The sequence below is a fragment of the Odontesthes bonariensis genome, chromosome 19 (assembly GCF_027942865.1).
Source record: "Odontesthes bonariensis isolate fOdoBon6 chromosome 19, fOdoBon6.hap1, whole genome shotgun sequence".
NCBI lineage: Eukaryota > Metazoa > Chordata > Actinopteri > Atheriniformes > Atherinopsidae > Odontesthes > Odontesthes bonariensis.
Genome location: NC_134524.1, coordinates 5,817,113 through 5,841,388, shown reverse-complemented (window position 1 = coordinate 5,841,388; position 24,276 = coordinate 5,817,113). Strand labels below are relative to the sequence as shown.

The 24,276-nt window shown below is 44.2% G+C and overlaps 1 protein-coding gene and 2 long non-coding RNA genes across 3 annotated transcripts in view; 1 reads left to right on the top strand and 2 right to left on the bottom strand.

Annotated features, from left to right (window-relative positions):
* LOC142369510 (Fc receptor-like protein 5) overlaps window positions 1–24,276 on the bottom strand; it is a 49,899-nt gene that overhangs the window by 1,281 nt on the left and 24,342 nt on the right. Inside the window, exons 13-15 of the mRNA XM_075451854.1 lie at window positions 23,833–24,081; window positions 4,991–5,254; window positions 205–507 (exon numbers count right to left, since the gene is read on the bottom strand). Coding sequence (XP_075307969.1) covers window positions 205–507; window positions 4,991–5,254; window positions 23,833–24,081 — 816 coding nt within the window. The remainder of the gene's footprint in view (window positions 1–204; window positions 508–4,990; window positions 5,255–23,832; window positions 24,082–24,276) is intronic.
* LOC142368806 (uncharacterized) lies at window positions 7,240–11,462 on the top strand. Its single transcript, XR_012767428.1, has 5 exons — window positions 7,240–7,384; window positions 8,128–8,276; window positions 8,391–8,505; window positions 8,700–8,797; window positions 10,654–11,462. It is a non-coding gene; the product is annotated as an uncharacterized LOC142368806 (long non-coding RNA).
* On the bottom strand, window positions 22,626–23,526 carry LOC142368807 (uncharacterized). The gene is made up of 4 exons (XR_012767429.1): window positions 23,333–23,526; window positions 23,031–23,081; window positions 22,866–22,930; window positions 22,626–22,762 (listed from the first exon to the last, which is right to left on the bottom strand). It is a non-coding gene; the product is annotated as an uncharacterized LOC142368807 (long non-coding RNA).

Below are 24,276 nucleotides of genomic sequence, written 5' to 3'. Positions count from 1 at the left end.
CATACAAGTGAACGTTTGAATTTCCAGTATTTCACTGCTTCACCTGATCAGTGTTTTCTTCTTATTAATTTCTGCTGTTCTTCCATTGGTGGAAAATGAATGTAGCTATCATCAACACGAGTGTTGGTTTTAAACATCGTGTAGGTCTCTGATAAAAGAATAGCTGAATTAAAGTGAAAGCATCACTTTCAGAAACAAACTGACCTGCAGACCAGACAATCTCTGGGAGACTGTAATCAGTGTAATACACTGGGTCTCCTCTCCCAGCTCTACACACATATCCTGCTGTGTGTGTCTGTCCATGAATGATGTAGGAACCATGTTCAGTCCCGTTGTTGCTATCAGGCAGCAGCTCATAGCTGTAAGACCTTTCAGACGGATCAGGAACAGCTTTATACCAGTAGAACCTCCATCCTGCAGACGGATGTTCAACCTGACAGCTCAGAGTTACTGAGGCTCCAGGACTCAGCCATGATGGAGACACAGTGAGGACAGGCCGGGGTTTATCTGATGGAGAGAGACAGAACAGATAGAAAAGAAGTCTGCAACCCTTGATTAAAAAAGCTGTAACTTTAACATTTTTAACTTACCTGATACATTTACAGTGATGACATTACTCCACTGTGTTGAGTTAAACTTGTCCTTTCTGCCCCGGCAGCTGTATCCTCCACTGTCAATAACTCTCCTGATCCTGTATTCACTGGATGTTGGAGGTATATTTAACCCGTTTCGTCTCCATTCATACATCCATTGAGTTCCTCCACCTCCCTGGATCTCACATCTGGCAGTGACGGTCTCACCGCTGTATATCTGAGCCCAGCTAGGCTGCAGGATCACTGTGGCCTTAATGGAAACTGCTCACATAAAAATATTCAGTTAGAAGACCAACACACACAGAAAACCAACAGAAATATGCTTTGATTCTCCATCCATCATCTTCCGCTTTTCCGGGGATCGGGTCGCGGGGGCAGCAGCCTAAGCAGAGAAGACCAGACGTCCCTGTCCCCGGCCACTTCCTCCAGCTCTTCTGGGGGGACCCCGAGGCGTTCCCAGGCCAGCCGAGAGACATAGTCTCTCCAACGTGTCCTGGGTCTTCCTCGGGACCTCCTCCCAGTGGGACAGGCCCGGAACACCTCACCAGGGAGGCGTCCAGGAGCTGGTAACCAGATGCCCGAGCCACCTCATCTGACTCCTCTCGATGCATAGGAGCAGCGGTTCTACTCCGAGCCCCTCCCGGATGACCGAGCTTCTCACCCTATCTCTAAGGGAGAGCCCAGACACCCTGCGGAGGAAACTCATTTCGGCCGCTTGTATTCGCGATCTCGTTCTTTCGGTCACTACCCACAGCTCGTGACCATAGGTGAGGGTAGGAACATAGAATGACCGGTAAATCGAGAGCTTCGCCTTCTGGCTCAGCTCCTTCTTCACCACGACGGGCCCGTGCAGAGCCCGCATCACTGCAGACGCCGCACCGATCCGTCTGTCAATCTCCTGCTCCATTCGTCCCTCACTCGTGAACAAGACCCCGAGATACTTGAACTCCTCCACTTGGGGAAGGATCTCATTCCCGACCCGGAGAGGGCATTCCACCCTTTTCCGGCCGAGGACCATGGTCTCAGATTTGGAGGTGCTGATTCTCATCCCAGCCGCTTCACACTCGGCCGCGAACCGCCCCAGTGAGAGCTAAAGGTCTCGGCCCGACGACGCCAACAGAACCACATCGTCTGCAAAAAACAGAGACCCGATTCTGAGGTCGCAAAACCGGACCCCGTCAACGTCCTGGCTGCGCCTAGAAATTCTGTCCATAAAAATTATGAACAGAATCGGTGACAAAGGGCAGCCCTGACGGAGTCCAACCCTCACAGGAAACATGTCCGACTTACTGCCGGCAATGCGGACCAAACTCTGACACCGGTCATACAGAGACCGAACAGCCCATATCAAGGAGTCCGGCACTCCATACTCCCGGAGCACCCCCCACAAGAGTCCCCGAGGGACACGGTCAAACGCCTTCTCCAAGTCCACAAAACACATGTAGACCGGTTGGGCGAACTCCCATGCACCCTCCAGGATCCTGCGGAGGGTATAGAGCTGGTCCACTGTTCCACGGCCAGGAAGAAAACCACACTGCACCTCCTGAATCCGAGATTCGACTATCCGGCGGATCCTCCTCTCCAGTACCCCCGAATAGACCTTGCCAGGGAGGCTGAGGAGTGTGATCCCCCTATAGTTGGAACACACCCTCCGGTCCCCCTTTTTAAAGAGGGGGACCACCACCCCAATCTGCCAGTCCAGAGGCACTGCCCCCGATGTCCACGCGATGCTGCAGAGGCGTGTCAACCAAGACAGCCCCACAACATCCAGAGCCTTGAGGAACTCAGGACGGACCTCATCCACCCCCGGGGCCTTTCCACCGAGGAGTTTTTTGACCACCTCGGCAACCTCAGCCCCAGATATGGGAGGCCCCACGTCCGAGCTCCCCAACTCTGCTTCCTCATCGGAAGGCGTGTCGGTTGGATTGAGAAGGCCCTCGAAGTATTTCCCCCACCGACTCACGACGTCCCCAGTTGAGGTCAGCAGAGCCCCGTCCTCACCATACACGGTGTTGACGATGCACCACTTCCCCCCGTGTGCCGCCGGATGGTGGACCAGAATCTCTTCGAGGCCGTCCGGAAGTCGTTCTCCATGGCCTCCCCGAACTCCTCCCAAGCCCGAGTTTTTGCCTCAGCAACCGCCGAGGCTGCGTTCCGCTTGGCCTGTCGGTACCCATCAGCTGCTTCCAGAGTCCCACTGGCCAAAAACACCCGATAGGACTCCTTCTTCAGCTTGACGGCTTCCCTCACCACTGGGGTACACCAGCGGGTTTGGGGGTTGCCGCCACGACAGGCACCGACCACCTTACGGCCACAGCTCCGGTCGGCCGCCTCAACAATGGAGGCACGGAACATGGCCCATTCGGGCTCAATGTCCCCCACCTCCCCCGGGACATGGCTGAAGCTCTGCTGGAGGTGGGAGTTGAAACTCCTCCTTACAGGGGATTCCGCCAGCCGTTCCCAACAGACCCTCACAATACGTGCTTTGATTCTATTTCCTGTTATTTGACACTGTTCATCTATGTATTTATTATAAATCTTCATAAACATTTAAATAACTGTAGTTTGTTTGCTTTTTGGAGCAACATTTCTCAGTATTTATTGACTTACTGATCAGTTATTTCTACAGTTTTTATCTCCATCCTGTTCAGTGCTTTTTCATGATGTTTAACAGCAGCACAAAGAGCAGAAAGTTCAAGTGTTGAAGTGTTTCAATTCTAAAACTGATGAACAAGAAGAGATTAAGGAAATCCAGATGTAATAAATGAGAGAAGAAGATTCTGCCACTCTTGAGTTGAATCTGAACAAAACATGAAGAGTCTCAAACATCAGAGGTATCAGTAGGAGTTACTGTCATATAATCATTGTTTCATTCATGTTCTTTTTGTTGTTGGGACCAAAATGCTCTTTTCTATATGACTGAGAAACAGATGAAAACTTCTTTTATTTCAGAACAAATGAATAAACTCACGAGTTTCCTCAATGGTGACATCACTGCTGACTTCTGAGTAGAAACCTGGTTCTCTTCCTCCTCCTCCTCTTCCTCCTCTGCAGTGGTACAGACCTCCCTGTGACACTGTGATGACTTCATTGTTTGTTCCGGGCTGAGCTGCAGAATAGGCTGACCCACCTCTGAACCAGTCAAACCTCCATCCATCAGAGCGGTCCACAGAGCAGGTCAGTGTCACACTGCCCCCTGCTGGTATGGTTGTTATCTCTGCTGTCAGTGTGGCTCTGGGTTTACTTGCTGTTGAGTTCAGAGGAAAGAGAGAACAAGTGATTCACCTGATTCACTTTGTTACAATATTCACATTTTAAACATTCACAGACTCATTTAACCACATCCATCCAATAGAAATGATAAAAATATCAAACCTTCTCACTACGAAACCACAAATTATTTCTCATTTATTCTTCACTAACTGAAAGAAAAAGAAGTTGAACACAACTGTAAATTTAAATGATTTCGTCCTCTCAGTTCATGTCCATCAGATGTTACAGTTCACTGTGAGCTGTCTCCTCTTCTCTGGAACAAATCAGTTCATCACTGAGCTTCCTGGCTGCAGCTGGATCAGTGTTGGGTGGAGAAATGTTTCCTGTTATCTTCCTTAAACAGAACAAACTCAGAGAGGGAAGAAACAGATGATGATAACTATTGTTGCTGCAACAAAGCCGATTATATTTCTGTCTGTAAAGGAAAAGAAAAGCTAAATGCAGACATGACTGAATCTGAATCAGGCTCACATTCAGCTGAAGCTGATGCTGAACATGCAGAAAATCAATGACAGCATTTAAAGAACTGATTCATCTTCCAGTCAGAGAAAGGAGACGGCTTCTTCATCAAGCTTCAGCTGTGCTGCTTCAGAAGTGGAGACGGCTGCTTTACAGAAACTCTGCATCCAACCTGCACAATCATGTCCAAGTCAGCTGCAGATGCTGAATTTCAGCTTTGTGTGAGGCAGCAGCAGCAGCTGTGTTGATGATGCTCACAGGCTTTTGTGTGCGTGCTTTGATAAGCTGTGCAGCTCTTGTCTGGTTACAGATCTTTGGATGCTGGTTTATGAGCTGCAGCTCTGTGTTGTCTTGCTTCAGCAACATCTATTTATCCTGATGTTTGAAGTAAAAGCACTTTTACTTGGGTAAAGCTTTCCAGTGCCCTTTCTGTCCCTCATAAAATAATGAACAGGACATTTTTTATGATTATCTCTCCATTTGGATAAGAGACAGTCAGTTAAAATGTTGCTTTTCACTTCTTTTATCATCAAAGTAAAAACTTAACAGTTTCACTTTAATGCCATGAAGGTAGCAATGCTATTAGAGGAAGAAGTGTTTCTTGCTTTTTTTTATGAATCTCACACATACACAGTGTTCACGTGGATGAAAGATGTCCAACTTACCTGATACAGTTACAGTGATGACATCACTCCACTGTGTTAGAAAAAGCTGGTCCCTTCTGCCCCGGCAGCTGTATCCTCCACTGTCAGTAACTCTGCTGATCCTGTATTCACTGGATGTTGGAGGTATATTTAACCTGGCTGGTCTCCATTCATACATCCACTGAGTTCCTCCACCTCCCTGGATCTCGCATCTGGCAGTGACGGTCTCACCGCTGTATATCTGAGCCCAGCTGGGCTGCAGGATCACTGTGGCCTTAATGGAAACTGTTGACACCAAAAACACAGTTAGGACACGCAGAAAAGAGGTGAGAAATAACACAGAAACACAGGACTGTTTTCAGCTTTAGTTGCTCTGCTTTATGGTAAATTATTAAAACAACTGTGATATTTATACAATGAGGGAACTCATCAGGTGTTTAGAGCTTGAAGTGTGTGACTCCAGTACTTTAAATGACATTTTAACATAACCGCAGGCTGATTTTATTATTCAACATCTACAAAGTTTCTGGAGCTTCAGTTTACACACCTCAAAGTCACAATGAAACAAGAACAGATGTAACAATGTGGAATTAAATTAAAGCTGTTTTCCCTCCAACAGAGTTCATCATAAGAAGGTTTCACAGCTGAATGATCTTTAACCTTTTATCCACTGGCTGTGGATGGAACCTTGTTTTTCTTACACACCAAACTAAAACTTGTTCTTCTTCATGTAGATAAGGTCAAATCCTGGGATTGAATTATTCATTTGATAGTTTTTAATAATGTGTTCAAAATGGATTTTCTCCTGTTCTCAGATTCCATGATGTTTTATTCCAAATTAAATTTCTAAACTCACCAGTTTGGTAAATGATGACGGCGTCACTCATAGATGTGACTAAGTTAGTCTCTCTGTTAATCCCTCTGCAGACGTATTTTCCTCCCTCTGAGACACTGAAAACTCCATCAATGTCATTAACTTGTATGGTCTGATCTTCAGATGAGGTACGTCTCCAGAGGTCATATCTGAGGCCTGCAGGATCCTTCACAGAACAGGTCAGTTTCACACTGCCCCCTGCTGGTGGGATGTTTCTGTCTGCTGTTAGAGTGGGTTTGATTTTAAGTTCTGTAAGTTAGAAAAAACACATGATGTGAATCATCTCTTAAACCTTTCACAGACATCAGCTCAGAACTAAACTGAACACCAGTGAAGACTTTGGATCACATGTCAGAAAGCTCTCTGATCTGATCAGTAACATCAAAACACCAAATCAGGGAACAGTCTTTGGATGAATTTGTTCATCCTTTCAGAAAACTCCACAGATTTATAGTTTATTTCTCATAAGTCATTTCAGCTGAATATGAGGGCCTTGTACACATTTAAAGTGAAACATTTCTAATTCAGAATTCTTCATTTCTAACTTTGGCAGCTCAGACAGGTGACACCGAAAACCTTCAGCTGCACTCAATACTGCTCTGTTTATTGTAAATTTAACTTATTTTTGTTCAATTATTCAAAGAAAAAGGTCCTATTTATCCCATTAGAGTCAAAATAACACCCATCCATTTTCTATAGCTGCTCAGAAACAAACAACCGTGCACGCTCACTCGCAGGGTTAATTTAGAACATGCATGTTTTTGGATGATGGCAGGAAGCCAGAGTACCCAGCTGGGGTTCACACCAGGAACCCTCTTGCTGCGAGGCGACGGTGCTAACCACCACACCACGTGTGTCCTCACAAAGATCACAGACTCTGCAACTCATACACATTTATTCATTTTTTAATCTAATGAAATTAACAGAGTGAAAAATGCCACAAATCTATCCGTACAAAGATAAACGAGAGGATAATTAGTAGATAAATACGATACTGAATATAGATGTGAGACCAAAGCAGAGAGGGAAGTTAGTCTAACCTTCAGCATATCCATCGATGGGTGTTCTGAGCACTACAATAAAGATTAAAACTGGGTTAGATGTGTTAACCTGACAGAGAATCTAAAATGAATCGGATGAAAAACACTCTAGGCCAACAACAGAAGAACAAAAAGGAATTAGGAATAGAAAATATGAAAGAAATTACGTTTAAAACTAAAACTGAACCATAAATGAAACAATCCCCATGTAAGTTGCATTCTGCTCCTCTAAACTAAAGCAACAGTTTTTCATAGAATCATGTCTGCTCTCCTCAATCTCTCACAGAAACACAATGAAGCAAAGACTCACTGTAATTCTCACTGTTTAGAAACATTTTCTCTGATCTGCCAACAGAAAGGCAGTGATGTACTTACAGAAAAAGCCCAGCACACAGAGCAAAGTGTGGCCCATCCTCACATCCGACCCTGCTGCACAGCTGGTCAGAAAGTCGTCTGCTTCACATGAACAAAACGTCTGAAGAAGTTACAACTGATACGTGTGTGAGGATAAAAGCTTTCAAACTTCTGCAAACCATGGCCCTCCTTTGCTTCCTTCCTTTTCACACTGAACTCAGACAGCATCAGTTGACAGCAGGTGTTTGATGAGTCATTTCCTGTCCAATGCAGACATAAATTACCTGCTTTCATGTGCAAAGATCTGTTCCTGGTTTATAAAAGATAAAGATTTAACAAGCATAGCAGTAAATATGGAAAAGGAAAGTTTTTGTGTGGAAACATGTTCGTTTATGCAGTTATTCCATTGAGGTTTGCTGAAAACATTTAGTCCTTTCTGCTGTTTTTGCTGTTGCATGCTCTACTTTTAGATGTGGCATCACTAATACAGACACTTCCTCACCACTGCCATGCAACTGGCTTCTACACTGCTCTGCTGACCTCTTCCCTCTGTCTCAGACACCTTCACTATATTCAACCAGCTCTTCAGCCTTTCCCTCCATGTCTGCTGAGTTGTGTAACGGTTTGAGAGATCCTGCATTTCCTAAAACACCTAAACACACAGTATTTGGCTTCGAAGGCCCAAAAACAAACCATCAGGCCAACTCTCCACTTCCTCTTCGCACATATTGAGGCACGAGAGCAGCAATTACCACATTAACCACATTCAGTTCAGAGCTATCTGACCTACAATAAACTGTGAAACGTGACAATTTTTTCTGTTCAGTGGCTTAATATGGTGCATTCATTTTATTATTTATTTACCTGTGGATGCCGTCTGCATCCTGCAGTGACACATGTGGGAGGCACCTTAAAGACTCAGTGGCCTTCATCCTCACAACTACATGGCCGTCAGACAGGCAGCGCAGGCGAGTCTGAGGCTGACGGCTCAGACCGACATTCAGCTGTCTGAGCTGAACCAGTGGACTCTGTCCCAGCGGTAAGAGCTGACATGAAGCTGCTGCTGAGGTGCAGTCTGTGAAGCATCTTGTAATGAAAGCTCAGCAGCATAAGCTCTGCCTGTGCTCTTTTCTCTCGGTTCTCTCGTTGACAGAAGAAGTCGGAGAGGACTGCGCTGGAGCAGGGATCTGGTGTCGTCCCTGCTGCATCCATCACCTGTCAGTCCTGACCTCGTGTAAAGGGGCTGTCCTTGTCCCACATGAATCAAGGTTAGTTTTATACATTTACACACAGGTTTAGTAATATTTCTTCAATCAAGTTTTCCCATTTGTTGTCTTTGTTATTGTTATCACTGACTCTCTGAATCTGGCCTGCACTGTGCTGTGAGCATTGCTGTGTAACACTAGAGGTGAGCAGTGGTAGTACCCCTGGGCACCACTCAGTGTTGTCTGCCTTTCCACAGGCAGCCTCTGCTTCCTTTTTCTAGTGGTTCAAGGGCTCCAAAGTTTCATCAAAGGATTCGCAAGAGAAGTCTTGGTTCATCCTTTTTTCTCTCTTCAGGTCAGATCCTCTGCACAGATATCTGAATCTTCATCTACACCTGACTGCTGTTGTGTTCACTCAGATTTCTTCCGGAATAACTAATAAAATTCTTGTGATTTGATAAGTTTACAGAAGGGATGCGACTAGCCTGGAAAACCAGCGCCAACTGCTGGACGGCAAAATGTTTTGCCTGCGGTTGGGTCTGGCCTCGATCCACTTGTCATTTTGAAAATACTGCCCTGAATCTGGCAGATGGCAACTAAACCAATCACAACGCAGAGATGTGTTTTGAATCAACGCGGGCGGGCCAGAGGGTTCTGGTGCGGGGTTTTGAGGGAGTGACGACAGAGCAGTGCGACGTTGGGCAGTGGAAGCGAACATAGACAAGCGAAAGCACAACAAGAAAGATGGCGGCGGCAATGGAACAGTGCTCGTTTGATTCAGCCTTGGCACACAGCCATTATAACGAACAGCCTTGCCACTCTGTATTAAGCCCCATTGTACCGGCTTTTTGGCTGCAGTTCCACCAGAATTCCACTGAGAGCGTCGGTGGAGACCAGAATGAATGGGGCCCTATGGAGCTAGATGCTACAAATGGTCAGTTTCACCTAAGTCTCCTCAAGAGCGCTCAGATTTGAATGTAGTTTCTGAGAGCTCAACATGGGTTTCAAGTAAAAAATCTACTGAACGAGTACATATATCGCTTTGATTTCTTACTGGTTGGCTTCTTGTTGTCCACAACGCGCTAGCATTGTGCTAATGACAGCTGGTCGACCCGCTATGTATGACGTCATATACACTTCAAATCCTTTTTTTAAGCAAATGAGTGGCTCTAAAATCTAAAACTCATCCATGGGTATTTTCTAAACACCCTTTTTCGAAAACAACATTCGAATTACTAGAGAAAAAATTATATCTTGAGATAAGGGCACGAAAGGGCGTATAGCTCCATAGGACTCCATTCATTCTGGTCTCCAAAATTGGGCGCCCCACGTGGAAAGAGGGTGGAACTGCAACCAAAATCGCCTCGTTGGAAACCGGAAATGCACCGTGAGTGGCGTATCTGTCCTATTATAGAATCTGTGCTTGGCATCAGTTTTGGAAGAGTCCCCTCCCACCAAAGCTTTCTGTCGCGCTTACTACGTCACAGTCAGTTGCGTTGATTGGTCAGAGCGTTGGCCTATAGGCACAGACACGGTTTGAAAGACAACGGGTTGTGCTCATCAACAATGTTCCGTTGTATCCATTGATCGGTGCCAGACTAAATTAGACATCCAATCCATTTAGGCTGGTTTATCAGGCTAGGATGCGACAGCTGGTCTTTGAATATTTATCTGCTGTAAGTGTGCATCCAGCTACAGGCCGATCTGTACCCTGTCTTTACCTAAAACAGCGACCTCACGATGTATTTCTTTAGCTTCAGCATGAAAATGAGGGAATAGAAAACACTAGGCGACATGTGCACTACCCTAAAAAGCACCATCCTGTATTTACTCCTGACAGACACAGAAAACAGACCGAGTTCAAGATGTAAAGCAAAGAGAAAATGATGTTGACTTTTTCTACCTTCTTGTTTTCACATGATGTTCAGACAAAAAAAAAAACATCCTCTTGTACGTCCCACAAACTATCATTCTTATTCTGACTATGTGCACATGTAGGTCATATCCAGTTTGTATCACATATAGATTCTAATATATACTTTATCATGTATAAAATAATATTTAAAAGTGATAACAAGTGATGATCACAGCAGCTACAGTCTGTGGCCACTTACTCAGCTTCACTTGTACTGTGAACACAGTTTGTGAGGTTAAAAGCTTTACTTCTTTTCTATTTTCTGATGAGATACCGGATCTTCTTATTATCCTCAGACTCATGCAGGATTTACATGGTTTAAAACTGGAACTCCAAAAATCCAACATACGCCCCCGTCCCTCCTGAACAAGCTGGAAAGATTTCACCCACGCCTCCTCAAACTCCTGGTGGTGTCAGGGATCACAAAGGAGCAAGATGTTGAGGAGGGAATCTAGGACTGAAGAGGCGAGGATGGGTAAAGAAGAAAGTAAAAGGGTGATTGATAACTAAACTAAACGCACTGCCAGGGGGCAGGAATAAAAAACTACCAACTAAACTGAAATGGAACAAAAGAATGACAAACTGTTTTTAAAAACAACAACAAGGAAATCACTTCTGGGATGAGCACGAAAACAGCAGCACCAAAAAAGTAACATACACGATCAAACCGTGAAACGAGGGGCTCTGCCTTGTTGGCCATTAGTGGGAACTGAGACCCCATCCTCTGTCACCATCTAGTGGAAAGGCACTCAACAAAATGAAGTCAGACCAGAACATTTGACGAAATGAAGAGATTAAAAGTAGCAATATCTGCTAATTTATCATCTGTCATACAGAGGAGTTAAATTACACAGTGTTGGCTGGACTCCACTCAGGTCTGGCCCTGGATCTGTGTGTGTTTTTCACGTTCAGCACCATGGACAGAGGCAGCCAGAGCTTTGAATAATGTTAGAAATGAAGTTGTTATGAAAGTCCTCTGATCAGCTGTTCAAGATCTGTGACCGCACACAATTTAGAAGTGTTAAGATGGCATGAATTCAGTTTAAAGTCCGTCTCCGGCTGGTACATATCCTCTAAAAACTCATTTGTGTACCCCGCAATCGTAAATTTAGCTTTTTTTTTTTAAAGATTTTGCCAGGAAATCTGTTTTGTGTGATTTCTCTCAAACAAATAAAAGTCAGTTCTGTCTTTATTCTCGCCTTGTATCTTTGTCTTTGTCTTATTGTAAGTCGCTTTGGATAAAAGCGTCTGCAGAATGACCGTAATGTAATGTAATGTAATGTAATGTAATGTGCATCATGAATGCGTGTGTCAGTGTAAGGACGTTGTTTACGCTCCTGTCTCGTGCTGCTTTATTGTTCATCATTTAGCCCACACATGAACACTGATTTTGATCAATAAATCTGTCATTTATTGAACACACTGAAATATATAAACTAAGGCTCTGTCACTGTAGGAATTCTTTAATGAGTTAAACAGAAAAACATGTACTTGCATATCGTTGACGGTTTCGACATGCCTTTTCTGCTCGTAGGCGCATGAGCTCTGAATGTGGTCAGTGTGGTAATTCTTGCTGTCATGCATGTGAGGAGGAACTTAAAGGTTGCCCTGTCAGTTTGATCTTACTCCATGTATATCAGGGCTTTACATCAGTTTCTGGGATGTCTGTAGCAACACGAGTTAAAAAGAAAAGCATTTCAAAGCTGTCAGAAATGCATGATTTCAAAAAACATTTAATGCTTTTATCTTACAGTTTTACATCAATGTCAGACTCACAGGATGTTTCACATTTTATATGAATGTCTAAAAATGAACGTCATGACTTAAACCCTTAAAATAGAAATCATGCTTTCTGATGTTGTCGCGGACTGTTTTGCATTTTCAGTCACAAAACTCTGGCAGTTCTTCCTTTTTTAAGTCCTGTGGGTTACAGGATGGGGCCTCCATGGATCAGACTTATTCATCCAGCAGATGCTCAGTAAGATGAGGATGTGGGGAGTCTGGATTCTGTATCAAGGCCTGGGACTCTTTGATGTGTTACTTAAAATGTTCTTGAGCTGGTTTTGCAGTGTGGTCCACTGCTGGGAAGGCAGCTGCCATCATGCCATCCTTCCTGGTGATGATGGAGGGATGAAACTATTCAAACTTTCTCCTCCTTTTTACCCTGTCCTACATCCTTGACATCTCCTCCTGAACTCATCTGGATTTGGGGTCTTATTCCAGGTATTACTTAAGTTTTGGACAACTCTATCAACTGCTTCCTTGTTCTATTGGTTCAAGGGCTCCAAGGTTTCACCAAAGGATTCGCAAGAGAAGTCTTCTGCCAGATGCTCTGCACAGATATCTGAATCTTCATCTACACCTGACTGCTGTTGTGTTCACTCAGATTTCTTCCAGAATAACTAATAAAATTCTTGTGATTTGATAAGTTTACAGAAGGGATGCGACAGCTGGTCTTTGAATATTTATCTGCTGTAAGTGTGCATCCAGCTACAGGCCGATCTGTACCCTGTCTTTACCTAAAACAGTGACCTCACGATGTATTTATTTAGCTTCAGCATGAAAATGAGGGAATAGAAAACACTAGGCGACATGTGCACTACCCTATGAGCACCATCATGTACACTGGAATAAATGCCACTCCATAAATAAGTAAAAAAAACAGCAAACACGAGACATTTTTGCTTGAAATAAGCAAATAAATCTGCCAATGGAACTAGTGAAAATCAGCTTGTTTATCGGACTCTGGGCTGTATTTCTGTGGATATTACTTAGGATCAAACCCGGTGATGGCGAGTGCAATATATTTGGAGGATGAAGGTAACATTTTTTCATTTTTGTATGTTTGGAATATGGATTTTGTTGGATAGCTGTCAAAATAACATGACTGCCTGCCTGCCTTGTAGAAGGGACCCCTGAATTAACACAGCTCATTCTGGGTGGTCTCAGTGTTCTCCTCTTCATGGTCATCGCTGGTCTGGTTGTCAAAATCAAAAAGCTGCAGACAGGTAGTTGCTAAAGAGAGATGATAATTCTTACTGCTTTTTACAGAAATGTGTAATAACAATGAATGATTGTCAGTTATCTGACCAGATGTGTTGTTTGTCTCTTAGTTCGCTTCGAACAGAACATACGGAGGACAGAGGTAATAACTGCTGTCTATTGACATCCACCTCAAATTCTTTCAAGTCATGTGTGATTCTTTTTATTCCTAAAAATCCATCCATGTGATGCAAAGTGTTCTTATTCTCAGAGCTCAGACTCAGACGATGTGAACTATGCAGCGCTGACTTTTCGTCCGGCAACAATCCGACGAATCAGAAGACCGGAAACAGAATAAGTGGAGACGCACTCGTCATTTAATTTCCTGTCAGACGCAATAACAAGGAGGTAAAAGCAAGGATTCTTTTCAGTGAGGTGTAGAGTTGCTCCTTTGATTACATTGCATCTGCTTTGTGGTTGGTTGTCTCTTTGTTCTTACTTGGATGCTAAAAGATATAAAAGATATAAAATGGGGCCCAGGCTCTAAGATGACAGCTTCTCTACTCTAACTCAGGTGTGGCTGCAGATTTTTGTTCCAACCCTGCAGCAGCACAGCTGACTTGTTTCAGTCAATCAACTGAAGTTCTTAACCAAAAACCTGGTGAAGAACAAAATTTAGAACCTGGAACCAAAACCTGCAGCCACACCGGCCCTTTCACGGATCAGTTTTACACCCCTGCTCTAACTGAACCATTATGGTCAAATCAAATCAAATCAAATTTATTTGTATAGCACATTTCATGTACAAAACAATTCAAAGTGCTTTACTTAAAATAAAAGCTTTGCAGCAGGGAGTGTAAGAAGCATTAAAAATACATAAAAGAATATAAAGAGAAACAAATCAAATAAAAGGGACCAGACAAAGAACAGCTCACAAAACCCCTATGATGAACACTATGTTTGGACACCGTGTTCCCTTGCCCGGACGCGGGTCACCGGGGCCCCCCCCTGGAGCCAGGCCCAGGGGTGGGGCCCGCCGGCGAGCGCCTGGTGGCCGGGTCTGTGCCCGTGGGGCTCGGTCGGGCACAGCCCGAAGAAAGGACACGGATCCCCCTTCCGACAGGCTCACCACCCGTGGGAGGGGCCATGGGGGTCGGGTGCAGTGTGAGCTGGGCTGCAGCCGAAGGCGGGGACCTTGGCGGTCTGATCCTCGGCTACTGAAGCTGGCTCTTGGGACGTGGAACGTCACCTCTCTGCTGGGGAAGGAGCCTGAGCTGGTGCGCGAGGCTGAGCGGTTCCGGCTAGATATAGTCGGACTCACCTCGACACATGGCTTGCGCTCCGGAACCAGCCTCCTCGAGAGGGGTTGGACTCTCTTCCACTCTGGAGTTGCCCGCGGTGAGAGGCAAAAACTCGGGCTTGGGAGGAGTTCGGGGAGGCCATGGAGAACGACTTCCGGACGGCCTCGAGGAGATTCTGGTCCGCCATCCGGCGGCTCAGGGGGGGGAAGCGGTGCACCGTCAACACCGTGTATGGTGAGGGCGGGGCTCTGCTGACTTCTACTAGGGACGTCGTGAGTCGGTGGGGGGAATACTTCGAGGGCCTCCTCAATCCTACCGACACGCCTTCCGATGAGGAAGCAGAGTTGGGGAGCTCGGACGTGGGGCCTCCCATCTCTGGGGCTGAGGTTGCCGAGGTGGTCAAAAAACTCCTCGGTGGCAAGGCCCCGGGGGTGGATGAGGTCCGTCCTGAGTTCCTCAAGGCTCTGGATGTTGTGGGGCTGTCTTGGTTGACACGCCTCTGCAGCATCGCGTGGACATCGGGGGCAGTGCCTCTGGACTGGCAGATTGGGGTGGTGGTCCCCCTCTTTAAAAAGGGGGACCGGAGGGTGTGTTCCAACTATAGGGGGATCACACTCCTCAGCCTCCCTGGTAAGGTCTTTTCGGGGGTACTGGAGAGGAGGATCCGACGGATAGTCGAATCTCGGATTCAGGAGGTGCAGTGTGGTTTTCGTCCTGGCCGTGGAACAGTGGACCAGCTCTATACCCTCCGCAGGATCCTGGAGGGTGCATGGGAGTTCGCCCAACCGGTCTACATGTGTTTTGTGGACTTGGAGAAGGCGTTCGACCGTGTCCCTCGGGGACTCTTGTGGGGGGTGCTCCGGGAGTATGGAGTGCCGGACTCCTTGATACAGGCTGTTCGGTCCCTGTATGACCGGTGTCAGAGTTTGGTCCGCATTGCCGGCAGTAAGTCGGACATGTTTCCTGTGAGGGTTGGACTCCGTCAGGGCTGCCCTTTGTCACCGATTCTGTTCATAATTTTTATGGACAGAATTTCTAGGTGCAGCCAGGGCGTTGAGGGGGTCCGGTTTGGCGACCTCAGAATCGGGTCTCTGCATTTTGCGGACGATTTGGTTCTGCTGGCGTCCTCAGGCCGTGACCTTCAGCTCTCACTGGAGCGGTTTGCAGCCGAGTGTGAAGCGGCTGGGATGAGAATCAGCACCTCCAAATCCGAGACCATGGTCCTCGGCCGGAAAAGGGTGGAATGCTCTCTCCGGGTCGGGAATGAGATCCTTCCCCAAGTGGAGGAGTTCAAGTATCTCGGGGTCTTGTTCACGAGTGAGGGACGAATGGAGCAGGAGATTGACAGACGGATCGGTGTGGCGTCTGCAGTGATGCGGGCTCTGCACCGGCCCGTCGTGGTGAAGAAGGAGCTGAGCCAGAAGGCGAAGCTCTCGATTTACCGGTCAATCTATGTTCCTATCCTCACCTATGGTCACGAGCTGTGGGTAGTGACCGAAAGAACGAGATCGCGAATACAAGCGGCCGAAATGAGTTTCCTCCGCAGGGTGTCTGGGCTCTCCCTTAGAGATAGGGTGAGAAGCTTGGTCATCCGGGAGGGGCTCGGAGTAGAACCGCTGCTCCTCCGCATCGAGAGGAGTCAGATGAGGTGGCTCGGGCATCTAGTGAGAATGCCTCCTGGACGCCTCCCCGGTGAGGTGTTCCGGGCCCGTCCCAAAGGGAGGAGGCCCCGGGGAAGACCCAGGACACGTTGGAGAGACTATGTTTCTCGGCTGGCCTGGGAACGCCTCGGGGTCCCCCCGGAAGAGCTGGAGGAAGTGGCCGGGGACAGGGACGTCTGGGTCTCTTTGCTCAAGCTGCTGCCCCCGCGACCCGATCCCCGGACCAGCGGAAGATGATGGATGGATGGATGGACAAATAAAATTATTTAAATGAATTTAAAAACCAGCAACAGTCCAGATAAGTTCAAAGATATCGTGCAGATTTCATGCGTAGACACATGAGAACAGAAATGTTCCTGGATTTAAAAATGGCTCCATTTGGTGAAAGTTTAATCTCCACTGGCAGTTTGTTCCACTTGTTTGCAGCATAACAGCTAAATGCTGCTTCTCCATGTTTAGTCTGGACTCTGGACTGGACCATCTGACCTGAGTCCTTGGATCTAAGAGCTCTGCTGGCTTTATATTCTCTGAACAGATCACAGATTGTAAACCATCAGCAGGCTTTTAAAATCTATTCTGTGACTGACTGGAAGCCAGAGTAAAGATTTTAAAGCTGCTGTGATGTGTTCAGATCTCTTAGTCCGGGTTAAAACTCTAGCAGCAGCGTTCTGGATGAGCTGCAGATGTTTAATGCTCTTTTTGGGAAGTCCAGTTAAAAGAGCGTTAGAGTAATCGAGTCTACTGGAGATGAATGCATGGATGACTTTCTCCTGGTCTTTTTGGGGGAGGAAAACTTTCATTCTGTTGATATTTCTGAGATGGTAAAAAGCTGCCTTGGTGACAGCTTTGATGTGGCTGCTGAAAGTCAGATCTGAGTCTATAAACACTCCGAGGTTACCAACTTGGTCAGTGATTGTAAGATCCCGAGTCTCGAGATATTTAAGATATCTCTCTCATCTAGGTGTTTACTTCCTCCAGACAATGACACAGTACGTCTGCTGGGCCGCAGTCGTCCGGTGACAGATACACATAAAGTTGTGTATCGTCTGCATAACTGTGATAATTGATGTTAAAGTTCTGCAATATCTGACCCAAAGGGAGCATATACAAGTTAAACAGAAGAGGTCCAAGAATTGACCCCTGGGGGACTCCACAAGTCATGGCCTTATCTTCTGCATATCTTCTGTGCACTGCTCTGATAGTCGTGCTTCATTCAGTATCTCTCTCGTCTGTCTTTATCTGGACTGTGTAGCGTTACCGGGTATTTATATACCTATTAAATATAAGGATTTATGAGATGTTCTTACAGTCTCAAATAAACCTTACCTCGAATTCAGGGCACCACCTACCTGGGTTTTGACTTAATTTAAGTCACAGTCAGGTAGGAAAACTGTTCGAAATCTTACGATCCTGGTGTTAAATTAATCTTTCGATTAATATTCAATTAATAATCAGTCTCATATCTCGCTACTTTCGTGAAGTTCTCGTTTGGTTGGACAGACATTACGTAAAGAAAGCATACGACACAATCTGTGATTATAACATATATATAGATATATGAGCTGTTTATTACAATGATATGATCTTAGACATGAACCTTTAAACAAACAGGAGATGCATGGAATATGGGTGATTATATAAAACACTTAGTGAATATAAAATAAAATATGGGGAATGGAGAGATACTGGATGTATTCAAATAGTTTAGGTTGGCTGACTATTTGAAGCTAAATACTGACATTTCGGATTAATGTATCATTCTGTGAAAGCCTCGAGACATCCATCAAACCCACTTTAAGGTGAAAACGGGTCGGTCTTACTGTGCTGAAGTTCTGTTCAGTCGGTTCGGACCACGGCAGCGGCCACGCGGGTCCGAGGGGATTTCTCTTCCGCTCTCTGGGCCTTCCTGGCTGTGGTGGCTGACTTTAGCGGACTTCTCAGTTGCTTCTTTGATGAAGTGAACTTAAGTTCACAGAAGATTAATAAAAGGTTGCTTGGAGTTGGCTTTCTTGGTAGGAAAATGTGATGGTGGCGTGAAACAGCGGAGGTTAGGACGTGCGACGCAGAAGGACGTGGATGGCGAGGGACGAACAAAAACACGTAAAACGTGCATCTTCAGAGTATTTCAATCTGTTTCTTTGTTCGGGTCTTTCTTTCTCGTCTCCGGGGTCTCACTGGGTTCTAAAGGGTCTCCTCCGGTCGTCCGCTGCATCGTTATCCACACGTCCTTCCGCTCTCTCCTGAGATTATGGGAAAACTCCCAAACTCCGGCGAGCTCTTCTCTTCTGCTTAAACCATCTCTAAAACTCTCTGAGCAGCTGTTCTCTGCTCAAATCTCCTTCTGAAACTCTGGGTTGGAACCCTTCTGGAACAAGAGGCAAGAAGCAAGAGAGCAGACGCCTGAAGCGAGCCAGCAAACGAGAGAACTAGAGAATGCACTAGAGAGCCAGAGAGAGTGTGTTTTCCGCGGGTTCCGGGTTTTGACACTCGGAGGCGGGGCTTACACTACTTTTTCAGCCAATGACATGCTTGAACTGTGTGCATGTCTGTGTAAGGTGATCTGTGCTATATGGGGATTTCTGGATTTAGACAAAGAAAACTCTTATTTCTCTATTACTCCCATCTCATAGAACATTTGTCTCGGTGATTCTGAAAACACCACATCTTGTTAAGATATGCAGATTAAAGATATAACATGGACTTGTAATATAAAGACATCAAAATAACACACATGATAAAGACAATTATGACTTTCAAAATTCAGATGAATATCTATGAAATCGTGACATATGAATAGTGAGTCACACAATGTTCATTTTCTGTGTTAACAATGGGGACACTAAACAAATACCAAATAGATACCGAAGGGACATCGTTAGAAGTTAATAGTTGCATATATTGTCCATTTTACAGAGTCCTCTGGGATTTAAATGTTCAACTTATCAACACTGCAGACCACTAGGGGGCAATGTGGTTCCATCAGGCAGGTTGGGCATTTTCCAACAAGTTTGTTTCTTTGTCAATATTTAAGCCAGAATCGTACAAATTGTCTCTATATGCGTCTTGTGATCAAGCTGGAAACCTGAAAGAAATTGTACACGGTTATCAAACACATTTAATATAGTTTTAAGATTCGACTAAAAGTGAGTCTTATGAAGTCTTCTCAGTTCGTATGTAGCCATCTGGTCTCTTTCTCTGGGGGAGAGGGTGTTAACATGTCAATTCGATTCATGGTGAAGATAAGATAGTAAGTCTCCAACATCTCCAACAGAAAGGTTCTTTGTTCATTCGAGTTTTCCAATTTTTATGGCAAGTGTCTGTTGCTTATTTTTCACTCCCAAAAAGCTTTTAAGAGGGTAGAAGGTTAACGTAAATTAGGCAGTTTCTGTCTCTTTTTCCTTTGTGGAAAGAAAATGAAGATCTGGTTTATATCCACATACGTAAACATCCCCCACAGGAATGTTGGTTTTGTCAAAGTTTGAAAAACTCTTAATCCACACCGCACTGTGACTGCTACAACTGTATTTTTATAGATTTTACATGAACATTGAATCATACTTTTAAATATTAAGATTAACCCAGTTGTTCAGATGATTCTAAAATCAGTGTTTCGGCCCTATAGGCCTCTGGAGAAGTGACTCAACCTCCCTCCTTTATGCAAAGTCGAATGTGTCATCACCCACCCAGGATTGGCTCTTTTTACCCTTCTGATGGCGCACCTCCTTCTATGAAAGGATCCTGCAGAGAGTCGTTCAACAGGCAGCCGTGGTTTGGTGTGCAGTTTGGAGTCAGGAAGATTCTTTTATGTTTTGATTATTTATTGATTTGAGTTCCCCTTGTTCCCTTGATGAACCTTTAAATCCCAACTTTCCACCTGGACATCTTTTATGTAACTTCCCTCTAACCCTCGCAGAGCAGGGTCATAACAGTCAGTCTCAGATTTATCTTTGAAAGGATGAGTTTGAGTTGAGCCTCATAATTTATGAAATGTAACGATTATCTTGTAAACATTATTCTCGAGCAACTTTTAGATGGACTGAGGTTTTTCCTTTTTGATGCTCTTGCAGAAGAATGTGATGTTTGTGTAACGGTCACATAATGTCAGTGTGCTTCTCTGTGAATGTATGCTGCCCCCAGGTGGACTGAGAACAGCAGCGCAGACGGTATCTGATGCTTCATCACATCAGTCTGTACAGATGAAATGTGGGAGGAGCCTCCATCACTTGATTTAAGATCCGTCTCTTTTACTTGGTCCAAAAATCTCATCTGGAAATAAGCAAAGAGTTTCGACACAGAAGTAAAACATTTAATACAACTGATCAGCCGAGCAGCCATGTGTACAGTTTAATGATATATTTAAAAAAAAAAAGCTCATACAAATCAAAAATATGCCTGAATAGTCAGGTGAAGAGTTTGTGGTGATTAAATAAGATTATGTCACAGTCACCCCTTTAAGTAATTAAACCAAAAGGTCAGACGGAGCAAAACCAAACAAGACTTATAGGTAGGGATGCACCGATCCACAATCTTAACCATAAAAATATAACAAGTGTAACTTGTTCAGTCGGGGCAATTAGGGATTCAAAATCCAATGCAAAACAAAATACTAAATGATAAAGGAGCTGAAATTGAGTAAAAAACAACAGCTTCACTAGTTTGGTTGGTGGACTTTCAAAATAAATAGCAATCAGCTCTTTATATAGTTTAGTGCAGATGGGAATTAAACATCCTTTACAAAAGCATCTGAACAAAACAATAGCTTCTCTAGTAAAAACAAACAAACAAAAAAGTAGTAGTAGTCCCAATTTAAAAAGTTTTTCAACCACTAGAGGGGGCAGAAGGCCGTTGGATTTATGCCAATGCTGGACAGGACAAGGGGGGAAAAATAATTAAATCAGCCGATATGGATCAGCCCATCGTCCCTGATACCCGATCTTCAATTTTCTTCGATATCGGTACCGATATCCGATCCAAATATCGGTGTATCCCTACTTATAGGTAAAACTTCAGAATATAACTCCTCCAGTTTTTTGCGGTCATACAGTTGAATAAATAAGCTGAATGCACAGTTGTGTACTGCTCTGACTACCTGAGTGACTTAAAGCAGCATTGTGGCACGTTAAACAACAGATCCAAACTATATCTGGATGAGTTTTGAAATGACACCCAGCACCATGCATGCAGACACTCTGGCAGCTCAGTATGGATTTCAGAATGTCTAATATGTCACTGTTACAACCCAGCTTGTGTCCTGCAAGATAAAATAGAGACTGACCACAGTTCAAAGAAATAAGAGCTTTATTTTCTTCCAAAAGTGAAAAAAAGTTCACATCAAGGTGGGAGATTAAAGAACAAGAGACACATTTACAGGTGCAGCCATTAAAAAAATAGGACAATTAAACCAATGAACTTTCTAAAGACTCTGACACTGCCAGGTCTGAAAAATGTGATCCAATCACAGTCTGACCGAAGAAGCTAAATAATCACAAAAGACACACATTCATTAACACAAAGATATAATGTTATCTCAATACTATTAATTCTAATTTAACTTAAACATAAGAGTTAAAGGAACAGGTCTCTGCAGATGTGGTCAGATTTAACAGATGCACCTGATGAAGTGGCGGCTGAATTTAAGGAGCTCTGCTGCCAAAGCACGAGTGCAGTTCATCATCTGTGCTGCTCTTCTTCGGCTGATGATTTCCTCTCATGGACCTGACACTAAATCACAACAAACAGCTGGAAAACAGACACAGTTATGTGTCAGGGTTTATCTGACATCCTGACTCATCAGCAAACATTTGTGGGATCAAACACATTTCTGATATTGAAATTGCTTCACAAAGTCTAATCTGGGAAATTATTTATATTAATGTCGTGAAAAAAAAAGAGGACTTCAAACAAATGCACATTTTTAGCTCATATAAATTGAATCTAAGTGCACATAAAACAGAGAATTCTCTGAAGGAAACAGATGAACAATATAACTATAATTTAAAAAGATTTAAACAAATGAAACGTCCTGAGCGTTTTCTTCGAAGGAGAGCATCAACTAAATGCTTCTTTAGTTCCCATCAAAATATCCTTTATTGTACCCAGTGTCAAATCAAATCAAATCAAATTTACTTATATAGCACATTTCATGTACAAAAAATTCAAAGTGCTTTACATAAAATAAAAGCATTGCAGCAGGAAGTGGAAGAAGCATTAAAATACATAAAAGAATATAAAGAGAAACAAATAAAATCATTTCAATTGAATTTAAAGCGTCTGATAATGTGGTTATAGGTGGAAATGATGAAGGTGACACAAACACAGTTTTTTGGGTGATGGTGGGTCCCCCAGCGTATTTATCAGCAGATAAATAGTTCTCACTGAGGTTTCATAGCTGCGGTTGAATCTGGATTCACATTATAGTAGTCAGAGCCGTCCTCTTCTATCCTCCTGATCATCATGTTCTCCTGTTAACATGCACATGTGGAAATATGGAGAAGCACACGTCCTCTGTTTTATCTGTGCAGGTTATTGATGAGAATGATCACTTTTCATAGATTGTGTACTCACTCCTCCCGCTCTGATCGTTGGGCTGATCACAGATGGAACATTAGCGTAATAACCTTCCTGCTCACCTGAAACAATAACGTCATCATTGACTTTAACTTTGATCACAATTATTTTAGAAGTGAAACTTCCAGCAGCTGAGTGTTATAGTCAAAGTTTAAACTGTACCATCTGCAGAGGCTTCACCTCCTCTGACTGTTTCATAGACACAAAGATCTCCTGCAGGTCAGAAAAAGTCACAACACAGTTAAACGAGCCGCCTCATGTGTGTGAAACTGATTTAAACTTAAAGATTTCTTCAGAGCATTTCTTTCTTCATCGCGTGTTAATGTCCTGGTTTGATTTAACTCGACGGTGTTAAAGCTGCAGCAGAGAGAATAAGTCATCCTGGAGAACTGGATGTTATGGATGAAGATATTCTGTCATCGTGTGATTAGAAACTGAGTTTCAGAGGAAGCTGAAAGACTGACCATGGAGGAGAGAGGAGTAAACCTGCTGCTGGGTCTCATCCTGGTCGACCGTCTGCTCTGTAGCAGAACCTTTTTCACAAAGAATAAAAAGCTGGTTTTGTGTTGTACGTTGTTGTACTGCTGTTCCAGTTTATGTCCTCATGAGGCATCGATGTCCTTCAGTAATGAAAGAATGAAACATCTGATACCAGAAGAAAAAGCTCTCACCTTTGGATCGTCTGCAGCGACACAGCAGGAGCAGGAGAACGATGAATATGAGTCCAATAATTGGTCCAACGACCATCAGCACAGGAAACAAAGAGCCTTCAGGTCTGGATACAGCTTCAATAAAAAAAAAAAAGTTAAAAAATGAACTAAACTTATTTCTATAAAGCTTTTCAGACAATTATTCCTGGAAAATGGACTTCAAGATTTAATCAAAAGCAGAAATGTAATGATTAGCTTGTTATTCTCAAACAGAAAATAGTTTTAAAGGCATCAAATAATTGAACTCTACTCACCTTTAACTGAGATCCAGCTCTGTGGTGAAACCTCCCCTGAGTGTCCACACTTGTAGAAACCTTCATCTGACTGTGACACTGCAGAGATGTTCAGCTCCCCTCTGCCGTCACTTTGAAGAAGTGTGTCATTGTGATAGAAAAACACATTGGAAAGTGTATTTTGTCCTCTGCGTCTGCAGCTCAGACTGACAGAACCTCCCTCAGTTACAGGATGGACGGGGCTCACCAGGATAACTCCAGAATTAGTCTCTGTAACACAGTCAGAGGACATTAGGTTTCTGTCAGAGATCAGCTGGTGCAGACATTTAGACAAAGCTGACTAACACAGTTAAATTGGCTGAAATTTGATCTCCTGCATTTACAAACCGTATGTGTGTTACCAGCTTATATACCAGATATAACACTGTCTACAGTGTCATAAATCACACAGTAGTTGTTCTGAAT